General features: G+C 35.4%; 1 protein-coding gene across 9 annotated transcripts in view; it reads left to right on the top strand.

The window, feature by feature from the left end:
* LOC143246316 (phosphoinositide 3-kinase adapter protein 1-like) overlaps positions 1 to 17,549 on the top strand; it is a 40,976-nt gene that overhangs the window by 16,139 nt on the left and 7,288 nt on the right. For 6 of the 9 annotated variants that reach the window (XM_076492842.1, XM_076492836.1, XM_076492839.1 and 3 more), the window contains 5 exons: positions 683 to 808; positions 2,138 to 2,313; positions 8,433 to 8,559; positions 10,157 to 10,258; positions 12,322 to 12,419. In XM_076492842.1, coding sequence (XP_076348957.1) covers positions 683 to 808; positions 2,138 to 2,313; positions 8,433 to 8,559; positions 10,157 to 10,258; positions 12,322 to 12,419 — 629 coding nt within the window. The remainder of the gene's footprint in view (positions 1 to 682; positions 809 to 2,137; positions 2,314 to 8,432; positions 8,560 to 10,156; positions 10,259 to 12,321; positions 12,420 to 17,549) is intronic. The other 3 variants (XM_076492845.1, XM_076492844.1, XM_076492837.1) reach the window with 2 other exon arrangements.

Raw genomic sequence — 17,549 nt, 5'->3', positions numbered from 1 at the left:
TATTAACCTGATCTAATAAATAAAATAAACACTTTAGTGTAAATAGAGATCCCCTAATGATTCGAATTATTGTCAATACCATGAGAATATAAGCGTACCTCTCCATGACCATCTTGTGTCTTATGTTTTATCGCCACACAATTGACGTAATAATTTATAATTAATAAGGTCAACTACGCCAGGCTGTATGGAGTAGCGAGTTCGTTTTTTGTCATTTGTTTTAAATGCTATTCTGTCAGTTAAGCTCTTCAGATTTTGCGGCCCCTGGTGAGACACTGGTAAGTCTATAGACTTCTAACACTGGTTGACACAGCAGATGCCCCTGTTTTTTCCAACAAAAACAAACTTCATCCTTTTTTTGCTCATCCACCAATTGTTAAGATCAAAATAAAAAGTATTTCTTAATCAAAGATTTTTTTTTCAATTTTCCTGGTAATATTGAGTGTCGGTTCTTAAGAACGCTGTCGTGTTTAGCTGAACATTTACCAGTTTCATTCTTTAAATCTACTTCCACTCTTATCATTAAAGTAACTCGTAAAAAAACAACAATCCAATAAAAACTTTAACGGAAAAGAAAGAATATTGACAAACATTTTCAGTAAAACAGAAATGTCCTTGGTCTTCCTAGTTAAAGTATTTTATTCTACTTAATTTATAAAAATTACATTTTTGTTTTGCACAGTAGATCTTCAACCACATCAGAAATTACTTTTCGAGAGCTTTGGAAATGAAAATGAGGGAGAACGAAAGGCAGTAACATGTGAGAACAGTATTTTTTACACACAGTGTTCAACTGACGACGTTTCACGTGAGTTACAGAGATCCCAGCTAATGTTCGTTACGATATTTTTAATTGCTAAACACATTGTATTTGTATTGAGTAATTCTACTGGAATTAATTAAACTAATTGTGACTAAAAATATTCATATGCTTCTTCTGAGAGAATGGTTAATATTTATCTACATTTTTTGTTTACTGAAAACTGAAGTCAGTGGCGGATTTAAGATTGTACGGGTCCAGAGGCTAATAATTTTTGTGGGCCCTACATTCCATGTAATTTTACATATAATAAAATTACCAATGGGCCCCCACTAAAACCATGGGCCCTGGGGCTGAGTTACCTTTAGCCCCTATCTAAATACGCCACTGATTGAAGTGTAATGGAAAAAAAGAAATTCGAAGTTTTAGAGACCAAACGTTTTCGTGTTTCATAGATGCAGGTGTTGTAGTAATTTGATATTTTTTTGTCAAGGAAATTTTCAACAACTTCGTTTCGGTCTTATGTTTGTCTTCCTTCGTTTTATTGCACGAACAAAATTGGTTCGGTGAATTTCTGTCAAATTTTCCATGGTTTTCTAAATGCTCATTTATACACTAGATAGATTTTAGGAAGTCTCTAGGTAGTCAATAAGGGTCTATAATGTTGTATTTACAACATCAGGAAACATTTTAATGGTTTTTTAATGTAACGACACAATAAGAGTGTCTAAACGCTTCACTTGTAAGTAGAGTTCAACACGAAACTCCAGAAGTTATTGTCAGTGTTACAGAATAACACTTTGTTCTACTTCGCCACCAACAAATGCCTATTTAAAGGTTGACTAGCCTGCTTGTTTTTCATAAGGCTTGAGTTAGGAACTTATACACGCTTCAGGTGAAGCAGAAATACTAAAAATAAAAACTCCTAATAAATTTTGAAATTACTATAAAGTAATAAGTGACAAGTAGAAGATTGGAGTTACGTGTCCTAACTAAACCTTGTTTTGACAAACTATTGAGATAGTTGGACGACGATTACTTTAATTGCATGATTCCTATAGAGTAGAACACTAAATATAAATTCAAAGAAAGGCTCTATACAAGTTTTAACAACCCGTCTGAAGGCTGGTTCCATATTAAATTAGTTTTTCTCGTCAATCTAACAGTTCATTATATTTTTGACTAGCTCTATGACTCCGTTTCGTTTCAATTCAACGGCATATATTCATGAACAACGCTTTTACTCTTTCCTGTTTTGTAGATAATGTAAATAAAAAGAGAATATTCTTTTCGCTTATTTGCAATTGTGTTTAAGTCTTCTTATGGAAGCATACTATTTGTATGATATTAAATTTCTTAATTATGGGGCAATTTTAGAGGGAAAACTAGAAGAACAAGAGACGGATTCATCTCAGTATAGTGAATGTTGTATTAACACATCTCAACAAGAATTGATATCCATTATGGAGGTGTACGAAAACGTTACAACCATGACTGAAAGTGAAATGAAAGTAAAGAAGTGGAATAAGAGAAATGATATGTCTTCAACCAAGGTAAAAATGAAAATTTAATTACTTACGCTAATAATATCTTGGGAATTTTTCGTAATGGAATATATATTGGAGCTTCGAAAGATGAAAATAAGAAAAGAGAAAATAAAAACTTTTTTAACATTTAATAGGGAAAATGTGAACACTATGAAATTAGCCTAAATACTAGCTGGTCAAAAGTTTAAGACCATACTGAAACAAAGCGTTAATCGGTAAACACGTAACGAAATTTAGTTATTTGTGTTCATGTATTAGCGTTGCCAACATCTTCCACTGACATCTCCTGTATTACATTGGGTAAAAACATGACAAAGGCGATAAAGTTGACAGAGTTCGAACGTGGCAGAATTGTCGAGCTGCAAAAGCAAGGTCTCTCTCAACGTACCATCGCTGGTGAGACTGGACGTTGTAAAACTGCTGTTGCAAATTTCTTAAAAGACCCTGAGGGATAGGAATGAGAATCTCAAGTGGTTGGCCCAAGAAAATTTCGTCGGCGTTGAGTAGGAGGACTTGACGGGTTGTCCAACAAGACACCAGCCGATTATCGAACCAGATTAAGGCCCTTAAGGACGCAGAATGCAGCTTAAAAACAATAAGACGGAATCTACGAGAGAAAGGCTTTAAAAACCGAAAACGTCTTCAATTCAAAGGCCACGTCTCCTTCCACACCACGAAACAGCGCGGTTAAACTTTGCTGAAAAGCACCAAACATGAGGCGTAGAAAAGTGGACGAAGGTTTTGTTCTCTGATGAGAAAAAATTTAACCTGGATGGTCCAGATGGCTTTCAACGTTACTGGCACGATAAAAATATCCCACCGGAGACATTTTCTACACGACACAGTGGAGGAGGTTCCATCATGATCTGGGGTGCTTTCTCATTCCATGGAACAATGGAGCTTCAGGTTATACAGGGGCGTCAAACAGCAGCTGGCTACATTGCCATGTTGGAGAGAGCATCCTTATTGACCGAAGGCCCTTCCTTGTGTACAAATGACTGGATCTTTCAGCAGGACAACGCTGCAATCCATAATCCCCACAGGACAAAGGACTTTTTCATGGCGAATAACGTGATTCGTTTAGACCATCCAGCGTGTTCGCCCGAACTGAAACCCATTAAAATGTTTGGGGTGGATGGCAAGGGAAGTCTATAGAAATGGATGTCAATTCCAAACAGTGCATGATTTTCTTGAAGTCATCTTCACCACTTGGAATAACATTTTAGCCAGCCTTCTGCAAACGCTTATATAGACCATGCAAGGGAATGTTTGCAGTTATTCCCAATGATGGCCGTGCAACTTACTACTGATACCTCTTGTTGGGCATTTTCTACCCTGTTTAGAACTTCTTTTTGGTATGGTCTTAAACTATTGACCAACTATTATTTAGGTTAATTTCAGAGTGTTCTCATTTTCCTATAAAATGCTAAAAAAAATATATTTTTATTTTCCCTTTTCTTATTTTCATCTTTTGAAGCTCTACTCAAATAAGTGGTTGAGTCTAACAACACAAAGTGCATATTTTTTTATTTATGTTCATTGGCCTTAAGATTTTGGCCAGCAGTGTATATATGCATATAATATAATCAAAAAGCAACTGCTAACAGATAAAACATTTTCTAAATAAAGAATTGGATGTCTTATCTTAATGAAAGTATATTTAGCATTTTAATCATTTCGTTTATTACTGCAGTACTTTAATTGGTATAATGAAATAATGTTTATTTGTTGTTAAGCAAAAAGCTTTACAATTGGCTATTTATGTTCTTCCCACCACAGTTGGCCCAGCATGGCCAGGTGGTTAGGGCACTCAGCTCGTAATCTGAGGGTCGCGGGTTTGAATCCCCATCACACCAAACATGCTCGCCCTTTCAGCCGTGGGGCGTCATGATGTTACGGTCAATCCCACCGTTCATTGGTAAAAGTGTAGCCCAAGATTTGGCGGTTGGTTGTTATAACTAGCTGCCTTCTCTCTAGTCTTACACTGCTAAATTAGGGACGGCTAGCGCAGCCTCCCGCTAGTACAGCGGTATGTCTACGGATTTACAATGCTAAAATCAGGAGTTCGATTCCCCTCGGTGGACTCAGCAGATGTGGCTTTGCTATGAGAAAAACACACACGCCAGCGCAGATAGCCCTCGTATGGCTTTGCGCAAAATTGAAACCAAATCCACCACAGCTATACAATCCCGAATTCTAGCGTTACAAATCCTTAAACTTTCCGCTGACCTAGCGAGAACATGTAAATAAGAATTCAATATAAATATCGCGAGAAAAGAAGAGTTTCACTAATGAATGATCTTTATTTTTATTTTGTTCATGATCGTTTGTAAAAGGCTAAGGAGTGGGTGTGTTTTCTTATAGCAAAGCCACATGGGGCTATCGGCTGAAACCAACGACGAGAATCGAACCCATGATCTTAGTCTTGTAAATCCGTAGACTTATCGCTGTACTAGCGGCGGGCAAAGCCCCGAAGTCGCAAACAGAAAATGATAAAGATAAACACATGAATCTATAGCAGGGGAAAATTTAGAGATGGCTGTCCCATTCTTACTTACCATCTCCTGGAAAAGTTTGTGTACATCAGCCTACTAGTTTTTGAGATAGGCGCGCGGAAACACTAACAAACACAAACGTACATACATGCGAATTTAATTGCAATACTCTCTCCCCTTTATGAGAGAGAGAAGATAATAAGAGTGAAAAAAAAACTTTCTCGTAACTTTTCTAACAGTTGTTTTCGATTTACAGCTGTGTTAATATTTATCAGTTTGCTTGTGTTCATTATAAAATAAAAACTGTTTGTTCGTTTTAATTTTAACTTCAACAAAGTAAACGTTATAAGCCGTTGGTCTTACCACTGACAAATACGAGGAAAAATAACAACACAAAATCAAGTTAATGTGTGTATTTATTGTTTTTCACATGTCTTTTGAACGATCATTTCGAATTTAAAAGTTTTCGCCCCCCAGCCGTCCAGTGTCTAAAGGTTCATTTACAATTCGAGGCTCGATATCCGCGGTGAACATAACTTATATAATTTATTGTGCACCATTCACCAAAAGTGAAAACCAAATCGATTTTTATGTTTAAAATTTAGTTCCGTATTGTCCGAAAGACTTAAGACTAACCGAAAAATTATGCTGTCTTATAATTTTTACGTATGCTTTCATTTAAACCTACAGATAAATAAATCGAGATACCGACAAGAAGACGGAAAGGTAAAAAATACCAGGAAGCAACATTCGAACGTATGGTTTGACATCCTCAACACTTTTACTGGAAAACTCAGGCAAAAAAGGCACTCGTAAGGTATTAATAATTTTATCTAAGCGCTGTAGTATTTTTTTAATTTTCTCATAGTAACTATAAAACATCTTCACGTCAATTTGGTTGATTGTTTTTGATATAAGTCCAGTTCCTCTTTCTATGAATAACTTGTGTTCAGGGTTACGAATAAGAAGTGAAATTCTCCTTAACTGGTATAACCCAGTAACACATGCTGATGAAAATGTAGATTGAATTGAACCTCCCTTGAACTTAGACTTCAAGATTAAGCAATTTTTAAAATACTAAGGTTATTATTATTTCAAGGTTTTTTCTTTCCATTCTTGAAGTTGTCTTCGTATCTTATTTGATATTTACTTATATTAAATTCTCTAATCGTATTACGAAATTGAGTTGAATACGTTTACAATAGGCTCGGCATGGCCAGGTGGTTAAGGCACTCGACTCGTATCTGGGGATCGCAGATTCGAATCCACGTCACACCAAACATGTTCACCCTTTCAGTTGTGGGGGCGTTATAATGTGACTATTATTTAGGTTAATTTCAGAGTGTTCTCATTTTCCCTATAAAATGCTAAAAAAAAATATTTTTATTTTCCCTTTTCTTATTTTCATCTTTTGAAGCTCTACTCAAATAAGTGGTTGAGTCTAACAACACAAAGTGCATATTTTTTTATTTATGTTCATTGGCCTTAAGATTTTGGCCAGCAGTGTATATATGCATATAATATAATCAAAAAAGCAACTGCTAACAGATAAAACATTTTCTAAATAAAGAATTGAATGTCTTATCTTAATGAAAGTATATTTAGCATTTTAATCATTTCGTTTATTACTGCAGTACTTTAATTGGTATAATGAAATAATGTTTATTTGTTGTTAAGCAAAAAGCTTTACAATTGGCTATTTATGTTCTTCCCACCACAGTTGGCCCAGCATGGCCAGGTGGTTAGGGCACTCAGCTCGTAATCTGAGGGTCGCGGGTTCGAATCCCCATCACACCAAACATGCTCGCCCTTTCAGCCGTGGGGACGTTATAATGTGACGGTCAATCCCACTATTCGTTGGTAAAAGAGTAGCCCAAGAGTTGGCGGTGGGTGGTGATGACTATCTGCCTTCCATCTAGTCTTACACTGCTAAATTTGGGACGGCTAGCGCAGATAGCCCTCGTGTAGCTTTGCGCAAAATTCAAAACAAACAAACCTTTGCAATAAACATTATATTATAAAATTTAAATTATTTTTCTAAGATCGTGCTGAGATAATTGTTTTCTGTAAGGAACTCTTGTGTTAAATTTCTCTTTGAATCTGAACGATTTTAAAAAAGGTAAAGTTCGCGACCCATTGGAGCACGTGATTAGATGTTAAACCTGAGACACAGAAGGGGTTATCTTCTGCTGCCTAGAATATAATTGTGTGTAAATATTAGGAATTTTGCATCAACCCGACCTAGAGCCGGCGTAATGTGTTTTCGCGCTTTGTGTAGACGTTGACGTAAGGCTTACCACCCACCCCTCAATTATATTTCCGTGAATCATCTGTAGGCAGCAGGAACGTTATGTTTATAAGTGTTTATTTTACTGAAATATTAGGTTGAGGAATAATTCGTGAGCGTTTTTAAATAATTTCATTCAAGCATTACATGCAAGACTATACAATACTTCAATGCATGAACACATTACACCCAAAACATTTATTATGATACTTTATTTCATGTAATACCTAGGTATATAGTATGCATTGTTTTAAACGAAATTGCAAGAAATTAAATGCGAAAAGCAGTTGATGTCGAAAATGCTCGATTTTGTTCACTTGACATTCCATTTAATGAGCTGAAAATGAAAGCAAAAATTAAAGACATATGAAAATCAAACACACCATCTATTAGAGCAAAAAATTATCTACCAAATGACATGAAATATTTTGCGAAAGCGTTTCATTTATGAATATATTTTTTTAACTTGAAAAAACGCTCACGAATTATTCCTCAACCCAATATGTCGATTCTGCCTGAAGTGGAATTTTTCGGTCAGGGAGCAGCTGGTAACCAGAATCAATTTTATGATATTCATTCTTGTTGTCCCCAAGAACGTAACTCCCTGAGCACGTGGTGCCCTTTGATTTCGCCGACCCATACACAATCTCTTCTAAAGTATATTTAAATATAATCATTCTGTTCATGATGACGAGAAAACCACTTGAAGTGAAAATGTATTCTATTGTACTTAGGTTTGTAGATAGAACCTAAATTGAGATAGAGTAGGTTTCGCGTAAAATTAAGAGTTTTCATCATATTAAAAGAAAAAGCGACAAGGAAGGGGGGCGTTAAGAGTTTGTTTGTTTGTTTTAATTTTTCGCACAAAGCTACTCGAGGGCTATCTGTGCTAGCCGTCCCTAATTTAGCAGTGTAAGACTAGAGGGAAGGCAGCTAGTCATCACCACCCATCGCCAACTCTTGGGCTACTCTTTTACCAACGAATAGTGGGATTGACCGTCACATTATAACGCCCCCACGGTGAAAGGGCGAGCATGTTTGGCGCGACGAGGATGCGAACCCGCGACCTTAAGAGAATGGAGAAATATGTGTTAATAAGGCCTAAGAAATCCCAAAACATGGTATAACTAATAGGATTAATTAGTATATAATTTTAAAGCAAATTAAACAAGTACAATTTCACCTGCAAAACTTCGTGATACGCAAATTAAACTGGTCAAACTTTTCAAAATGTTTTAAGTAAGAAAAATTTATGTGAATTATTATTTTATAACTTCCTTATATGCATTTTTATTGTTCAGTTTCCGGGCGTTTATAGATGCTAATTACGATTTTCTAAACAGATATCGAATAGCAGTGACAAGTTGATGCCTCAGGTCATTAAAATTGTGAAACCAGAGGATTTCGTCAATACTACCAACGAATATTCCAATGTATCAGAGACAACCAGTGCAGAAATAACGTCAAAAGGTAACACACCTTTTAGCCCAAAATCGAAAGTTTGCCGAGTCAGCGATATATCCTGCTCTAGCTGTCCTAGTAAGGCATTACTGGCGAAATAATTTAGTTTGTTTTGCGTATTCTGAAAACACATATTTCATACGTAACTGTTAATTAAAATAAGTAATTTATTACGAAATCCGAAGTATTAGTCAATCAACCCATCAAACGCTTGAAACTATGGTAACAAAATCGTTTCTAACACATTTAATGTTTTTAAGTGATATATGTGCTTGTCAATGCGAAATGTATTATAAATTGCGAATGTCTCAAACAGTTGTATATGAAAAATTATTTATCTAAAATTATTCACTACTCTTAGTGTTGTTGCCTGTACACTAATGAAGGGTATAAAGAGGAGCAAACTAACGTTCATTCCGTACCACAGAAAGGTGTAAGAAGGGAATTTCGTGATTGCCTAAGGCACCTGGTTCAGCAAGGTAGAACGCTGATTCCAGAGAATTTTCTTTCGTTAAAAAATACCATAATAAAGTGAATTATTCTTAACCCTAAGTAAACGTCTGTACGGAGGTGTGTAAAATATTTATGAACATAAAGGCATATCTTTATGAAATACGTTGAGTTTGTAATTCTATCGCTTCTAAAGATTGGTCTTTCTTCATTATTTTTTATCTTCTAGTTTTTTTTACTGTTATAATTACGCTGTGATTTCGTGGTGCTATCTTACATTAAAATGTTTCATTTTATTATGGACTGAGACAACAATCTGATCAAGTTTTGTATTGAATATGACATTACCATAATAACAATAGACAGATACAATGCATGCTTAATAATCTTTAACATGATTTTTTAATGCCTTGGATATAATAATTGTAAAACAAATTCACAAACTCAATTATTTTAACGTGCCCTATTTAGCATCACACATAATGTATAAATCAGATGATGTCGAGAAAACCCACTTGTAGAGAAATATATATACAAAAACGGCTAGTCTGGGTTGAGAAAATATTTTACATGGAAGAACGAACAACGTTTCGACCTTCTTTGTGAACTTGACGATGACCAAAGAAGGTCGAAACGTTGTTCGCTCTTCTATGTAAAATATTTTCTCAACCCAGACGAGCCGTTTTTGCATATATAATAATCTATAAATGATAAAGATACTAGATCTTGGGGAACTTCTTTTTTATTAATATTTATGTAATACCCGATGCGAAATCCATATGTTAAATTCTATATAGGTACTGGCAAGATCAAAACAAAAGTAGTGTTGATATACACTGCAATTTCAATGCTTTATTATACGAGTTTGGCTCGGCATGGTCACGTGGTTGGGACGCTCGACTTGTAATCTGAGGATCGCGGGTTCGAATCCCCGTCACACCAAAAATGCTTGCCCTTTCAGCCGTGAGGGCGTCATAGTTATAATGTGTTACTAAGAGTTACTAAGAAATAGATCAGTATGCGAGAAATTTGACGGCGAGAAAATTGCAAATCGAGGAACAGTTTTTAATCTATGAAAGTCACAAAATGTTGAATTGGAAAATTTTGGTTTAACTTTTCTCCGTATAAATTTTTAACAATTTAATTTTCGTTACAGACTCAGAATCAAGTAACTTGTATAGTACAGTTTGCTCTGAGAACGGCAGTGGTGGTTGTTGCTGTCCTGACACTAATGAGGGTAACAAGGTACTGAATGCTAGTACGTCCATTTCTGTATTTATTAATATGTTCATTAACTTTTTTAGATTTGTGTAGGGGAAAAGTAAATCGGGAATTTTACGTTAATTGTAACTATATGTACGTCAGAATTGGTGTATAATATAATCTGGCTAAAATAACTCAAGAAAAGAATACTTATTTATAAAACTCAATTTTGAAATTAGACTATATTTAAATCTAATATTTAATTATTTAATTATCGATGTAATGACTTGAAAAACATTGAGTTTTAGAACAGCGTAAAAATTAGAATGGTTAATAAAATAATAAATATAATTTCGTAAAATTTATGATAAAACAGGATTACAGATTTTACGCGATATTACATACTTGCGAAACAGATGCATTTCATTGTTAAATGTTTCCGTAATTATGATAATTACTATAGACACCGAAAAATCAATTCCTCAGTAATTAACCGTGTTATGGAAATACTTGAATCATATTTTATCTTAACTCCGTATTTTCTGATTGTAACGAACAATAGTCTTCGATACTCTTTAGGAGGAAATTAAGATTAGTAGCAGCGTGCATCGTACAAAGTCTATGAATTCACGATCAAGCAAGGATACAGCCAAACCCTTTTTGCTTCTACAAAAACAAACTTTTTTTACAATCTGAAAATAACACTTGTCCAAGAGTAGTAACTTAACAGAGACATAGACACATTCCCAACTGTTATGAGATAAGAATTCAAGCGTCAAAAAACAGATGTAATAGCAACATAAAAATTATCTCTGATAACAGACTATCAGAAATGCGACAACACAAGAGGAAATGTCGATATCAACTTCTACACAGTGATAACACCGCAACGGTACGAACAGCATGTAATGTTGTGGATTATTTCATATTGTTGTTTGTTCGGAATTAAACACAAAGCTACACAATGGGCCACCATGTATATCGAAATTTGGTTTCTAGTGTTGTGAATACACAGACATACCGTTGTTGCCACTGGAGGGGGACATAATGAAGTAAAATATATAATTGCATTTTCAGACTGTTGGACTTAACTTGTACACCTCTAAGAAGCATGTTATTACAGAGGTTGAGTGGCTCGTATTAAATTACCTGTTTATTTGTTTTAGAGCGATGTCGCATTGGGCTAAATTCTGTGTTCACCGCAAGTAATCAAACCCCTGATTTTAGCGTTATGAGCCCGTTAAATTACTGTTGCCCTACCTGGAGGTTGTTAAGTTTTCATATCCAAAGCGCACCACTCCTTTCTCGTTGCTTTCCATAATTCATATATTGCACGAGGACTACGGCTTCCCCAAACCTTTTTTAATAGACTGTTTCCTCAAAAATCTATAAGCTCTGCTCTTGGCAACTTGACCAGAATATTTTCGTATATAATACCATGAATACCCGTTTCATTCTCCAGCTGTATGGAGTACAGAAGAATTGAATATATAATGAAGCAACTTGTGAATGCGTGACTTATATCGCTATTCCAGTTGTAATTATTGTCCCTAGCGTAAATCAGCATACAACAAGCAGACTATGCCCTATCATGAGTAATCTAGCCCAGGAAATTTAGCATTGTAAATCCGCAATTTTGTCGTTGACCTATCCGGGGCCCTATTTTCCAGAGGGAGGTCCTTTCTGGTTCTGTTGCATCTTCTTGTGTATGGCACGAAGACGCCTTTTACCATGGACCTTTGTGTTCGTAGAGTGTCAAATTGTTTTCCAAAATATGATTAAGTACAAGAGATATCCCCATCTTGGAAGTTCTTAGTCCCCGATCTGAACACATTTTTATGATCAAGATATATGAATATTTAGTTGGAAAGAGTTGTTACATAACTTTCTAAGAGAGAACAACTTTCGGTAGTGTCACACAACCTACGAAACACCAACAATATTAAAATGTAGCACTTATACATGCCGTTCCACTATGACTTTATATCAGTTCTGGTTGATCCCGTGATTTGCATATTTGAAATCTTTTTATCATAACCCTCTCAAATCTCTGTATAATATTCATCTGTTCTGTTGTTGTTTTTTTAACGGTTGATCCTGGTGGATTTTTTTTCACAGAATCACAAAAAAGTGACGGATGTGGCTCAGTCTTTATCAAGAACTATCGCAACAGTGTATTCTACTGTGAATTAGAAAGCGAAAGAAACAAGTTAAAGGTCAGTATACAAATCTTTGAGAGTCAACCACTTATTTCATGTCTTACGTTTTTATTTCGTTAATTTCTCTAAGTTGGAATTATATTCTGTACACATTCGCAAAACTGCTAATTTAAAGTTTTTATTTATTCACGTCGTTCAAATAATCAGTCAATAAATATGAAACGCAGACGTTTTCGTGACTACCAGTGCTAGGTTAGCACATATATGTTGCAGTGTAAGACAGATTTAATGAAGTTCTCAGGTAACTTATTAGTGATATGGGGAATTTATTTCATCAGGTCCTGTCTATTATTGCTGATAAGTTGACAAAAAGCGTTCCACCAAATAGTTAGACACAAAATGTTCTAATGCTTACAGAAATTTTAAATTGTGCTTTATGTACTACGTAACTATAGATTAAGACATAGAAGTAAAAAAAATGATGAAATCTTCAAAAATGAGAAAAAAAAAGATTCCCAGAATACGTGATACTTTACAGGTTTGTCATGCTCGATTTTCCGTATTTCTTTAATGTGATTTCATTTATAAGAGGCCCAGCATGGCCAGGTGGTTAAGGCACTTGCCTCGTAATCCGAGAGTCGCGGGTTCGAATCCCCTTCGCATCAAACATGTTCGCCCTTTGAGTTGTGAGGATGTTATAATGTGACGGTCAATCCCACTATTTGTTGGTAAAAGAGTAGCCCAAGAGTTGGCGGTGGGTGATGATGACTAGTTGCCTTCCCTCTAGTCTTACACTTCTATATTATGGAAGGCTAGCACAGATAGCCCTCGTGTAGCTTTGCGCGAAATTCAAAAACAAACATTTATAAGTTACCTTTTTCAACATTATTATATATAATTATATTTTAAGAAATCGTTATTATCTCAGAAAAATAAACAAGGGTGATAATACTGCGATTATTTCCTACAGCAAGACTCTAACATACGTGTCGTGATTTCAAAAGTATTAAATCTTTATAACATGTAAAAATATATTTATCAGATATTCATCCCTATTGAAACGTACCATACATTTTAAAGGAGACACTCGTGAAGGAAGTTAGCCCTAAACGTTAATCTTAAGATTTTTCCTATAGGTGTTCTCGCCATTTATTGTATAATTTCATTTTTTATGATTTTGTAGCAGCATTTATTTAGCAATCAGATTAGTTTCGAAAAAAGTAATCGGAAAGTATACGCTTAAGAAACACATGCACAAGTCAAAATTATAGATTGACAAAGTAATAATAATTCATTTACGTTGTTTCTATGTTATGGTACACAATCATTTCACCATCATTTGCCCGTAAAGAATTCCCACTGTTAAAAGTATTGTTTCAAATGAGCCTGTAAATATACTCCAACACTGACAGAAAGCAGATTAATTCGTATGCGACGTCACTTTAAAAGAAAAGGTGAACTTGATCAATAATATATTGTTTTATTTAATTTCTGTAATGCATATTGGTATATACGAGACATTACTACTAGAAATAAGCGACCTTATAGTGCAGTGGTTCTCAACCTTTTCTGACTTGCGGCGCACTTCGACAATCTGAAAATTTTCGATGCACACCTGGAAAGCCTTAACTATTATTTTAGGTACACGTTATACGGCAAGCGTTAAAAGCCTTAGAACGAAAATCACGGCCAAAGCAAGCGATATTAATGTCATCTGCATGTTGACAATACTATCGCCTCTTTGGCCGTGAGTGTCGTTTTTAACGATTTTCTGGTATAGCAGAAAAATCAAAACTTTTTATTTTTACATTTGTTTTTGTTTGTTTGTTTTGGAATTTCGCACAAAGCTATTCAAGGCCTATCTGTGCTAGCCGTCCCTAATTTAGCAGTGTAAGACTAGAGGGAAGGCAGCTAGTCATCACCACCCACCGCCAACTCTACATTTGTTTTCAATGTAACGCTTGTGCCTGCTTCCGAGAGCAAATCAAATTGAAGCGAGGATCTAACGTAAACAAACAAGCTCGCATTTAATCATCGACTGTAAGAAGCCTCTCTCTCTCTTTCTGGTTTTAATTTCAGTCAATGCTGAAAATCCAATTTCGCAAAACCACGAAGATGCAAATGAAAGCAGAACTTTAACTGCTTTTGAACTGATTGCAGGATATGAATTTTTAATGGAGATCCAAAACTCATCCAAGCCCTTTTCGGGAAACAATGACTGATAAGATTTGTCGTTTCATAAATCAATGAGCTGTTCTTCCTCCTCAGTTGTAAGATTTGTTGTCTCGTTGATTCTGAATGGATGGGTCACCCAGTTATATTCGTCGACAGCAAGTGATGGAAAGTAATGTTTTAATGCGGACTGTAAATCGCTTAATGTGTTCAAAATTTGAGGGACAATTTTCTTCTTTGACGGACATTTGTTAACAGAAGGAAAACAATCAAGGACTCCTTTCGAGATCTTATTCTTCCACAGCGTCACCTTTTCATCGAAGGCCTTCAGTTTGGACGTTGCAGTATTAATGTTTTCAGATGGTCCTTGGAGACTTAAGTTCAGAGAATTTAATTTGTCAAACAAGTCGGAGAGAAAGTGAACCTTCAGCCACGAGATCTCATCATGAAAAGAAAATTCAAAACCTGCTTCCTCAACCTCCAAGTAAGAAATTACTTCACTTTTTAGTTGGACAAGACACTTTAACACCTTTCCTTTCGAAAGCCATCGAACTTCAGTGTGATACAGTAGCTTTTTGTAGTCTGAATCCATCGTTTCACAGAGAAGAGAGAAAAATTGAGACTGAAGTGGCCGAGACTTGATGAAATTCACCACTTGAATAACTTGATTCATAACAGACTGCAAATCTTGCGGCAAAGATTTGGATGCGAGCGCCTCTCTGTAAATCATGCAGTGAACAATCCTAATGTTTGGATTTTGTTCGCGCACCAGAGTGACGAATCCATTCTTTTTTCCTTGCATTGAAGGACAGCCATCGGTACAAACGCTGACACAGTTATTCCAATGTATTTGAAGAGCAAAATGTTTTAATTCACCAACTCAAAAATGTCTTGGTCTTTCGATGTACTTTTTAAATCTTTGCAAAATAAGTATTTGTTTACAATTTTTCCATCGTTTATGAATCAAACAAAAGCCAGAACTTGAGCTTTTCCACTAACGTCAGTAGATTCATCAACTTGAAGAGACCATAGCAGAAATAATTCATCTTCAGATGCTTCGAAGTGTTCGCAAACTTGATCTTTCAAATCCGATGACAAGTCTACAATTCTGCGCGAAATTATGTCATTGGACAGTGGAACTTGCTTAACCTTTTGGCGGCATCCGTTCCAAGCATAGTTTCAACGATGATTGCTAACACTGGCGCAATGACTGATTCGACCTCCGTATGCGCTTTCTTGCGTTTTGCCAACAATTGAGCAACCTTATAACTCGCAATCAATCTTTTTTTGGGCAGCTTCATGTAGTTTACAAGCTTCTTTGACTGTTCATATTGTTGAGCCGCGAGATTCTCGAAGTATTCTTTTGGTTTATCCCTCACAGCTGAATGTTTTGTTTCCAAGTGTCTCTTCAGTTTGCTAGGATCAAGCGCCTCGTTCGATAATGCTGCATTACAGAGTAGGCAGATGGTAATTGAGAATGTTCCGATTCCAAAGCTATAAAACCGTATTCGATATATTTGTTTTTGTACTTTTGTTTGATTCCTTGCTTTTGATTCAACACATTCTCCTTTGCAGCACCAGACTTACTTAAATATTTTTCCATGAATAAATGATAAAGCTAATTCATACACGATAAGTACGAAGTTCTGCAGTTGATATAAAATTCCTACCTACAGTGTAGCAGCGTAGCTTACCGCATAATGAGAACGTTTTTCAAAAAGCAGTTTGTTTGAGTTGAGAAAATATTTTACATAGAAGAGCGAACAACGTTTCGACCTTCCTCGGTCATCGTCAGGTTCACAAAGAAAGAGGTAACTGACCGGAAGCTGACCACATGTTTGAAAGGGGTTGTGTAACTGAGTGTTGGAATGTAGAGGGCGGTGTTAGATGTTTGAATATATAATTTTATTTATTTTATTATATTAATATAGGTATAAAGGCGTTCCTTTATATTGGTTTATTTTGGGTTTAAGTTGTTGTATAAGTAAGGCTTCTTTAATTTTGCGTTTGTTTATGTTTGTTTCTTTATTTAGTATTTGAGTGTTTTATATGGTTATGTTGTGTTTATTTGACTTGCAGTGTTCGAAAACGTGTGAAGGTGATTTTTCATGTTCTTTGAATCTGGTTTCCATTTTTCTACTTGTTTCTCCAATATAGAAGTCGTGGCAGTTATCACATTGTATTTTATAAATAATGTTGGTGTGGTGTTTGTCAGTGTAGTTTTTACATAGTATAGACCTCAGTTTTGTGCCTGGTTTTTGAATAAATTTAGTATTAACTGGAATGTCATATTTTGTTACTAGTTTTTGCCAAATGTTGGTTATTTTTCTGCTGATGTCAGGAATATATGGTATACAGCAGTATATGGTTTCGTGATTTTTTGATTCGTGAGATATATTTACTTTTGTTGGTTGATTTTGCTTTCTGTCTAGGTGTGTGCGTATAATGTTTTCTACGGTTTGTGGAGGAAACTTATTGATGTTGATGAAGTATTGTTTTACAAAGAACTACATGACTTACAAAAACAAAAAATGAACCTAGACCATCAACTGGCATGCTGGATTAAACCAGAGATTTTCGGACTTATACAACGAAACATAAACCAAATCAATACTAAGAACGACAGAGACAAAAAGATCTGCCACAACAAAAAACTAGAAAATTAAGATCCAAACAACATAAAAGACACCAACACGACAAACCGTTGACTGACCTCATAATTAACAGATCCGATCGACAATTAAACACAGACGAGATACATCTACTTAACAAAGGACTAATCTTCGCAATAGCACCTAGGTACATTCCAGCCATAGAAATCAAAACATGTTTAGAAGATCTAGCCAGGAGACTTGTGATACTTTCTACAGAGAACAAAAACATGGAAACAACCAACAGAAAGAAGACAACTTAGATAATGTTTTCAAAGAATTTTCTCACAAAACCATCAACATAATTTCACAAAACAGAAAACTAAAAAACAACCTTGCAAAAAGAGACATTAATTCCATTAAA

The sequence above is a fragment of the Tachypleus tridentatus genome, chromosome 3 (genome assembly GCF_004210375.1).
Source record: "Tachypleus tridentatus isolate NWPU-2018 chromosome 3, ASM421037v1, whole genome shotgun sequence".
NCBI classification, from domain to species: Eukaryota; Metazoa; Arthropoda; class Merostomata; order Xiphosura; family Limulidae; genus Tachypleus; species Tachypleus tridentatus.
Note: the sequence above shows the minus strand (reverse complement) of the source record. Positions and strands in the feature narration are given on the sequence as shown.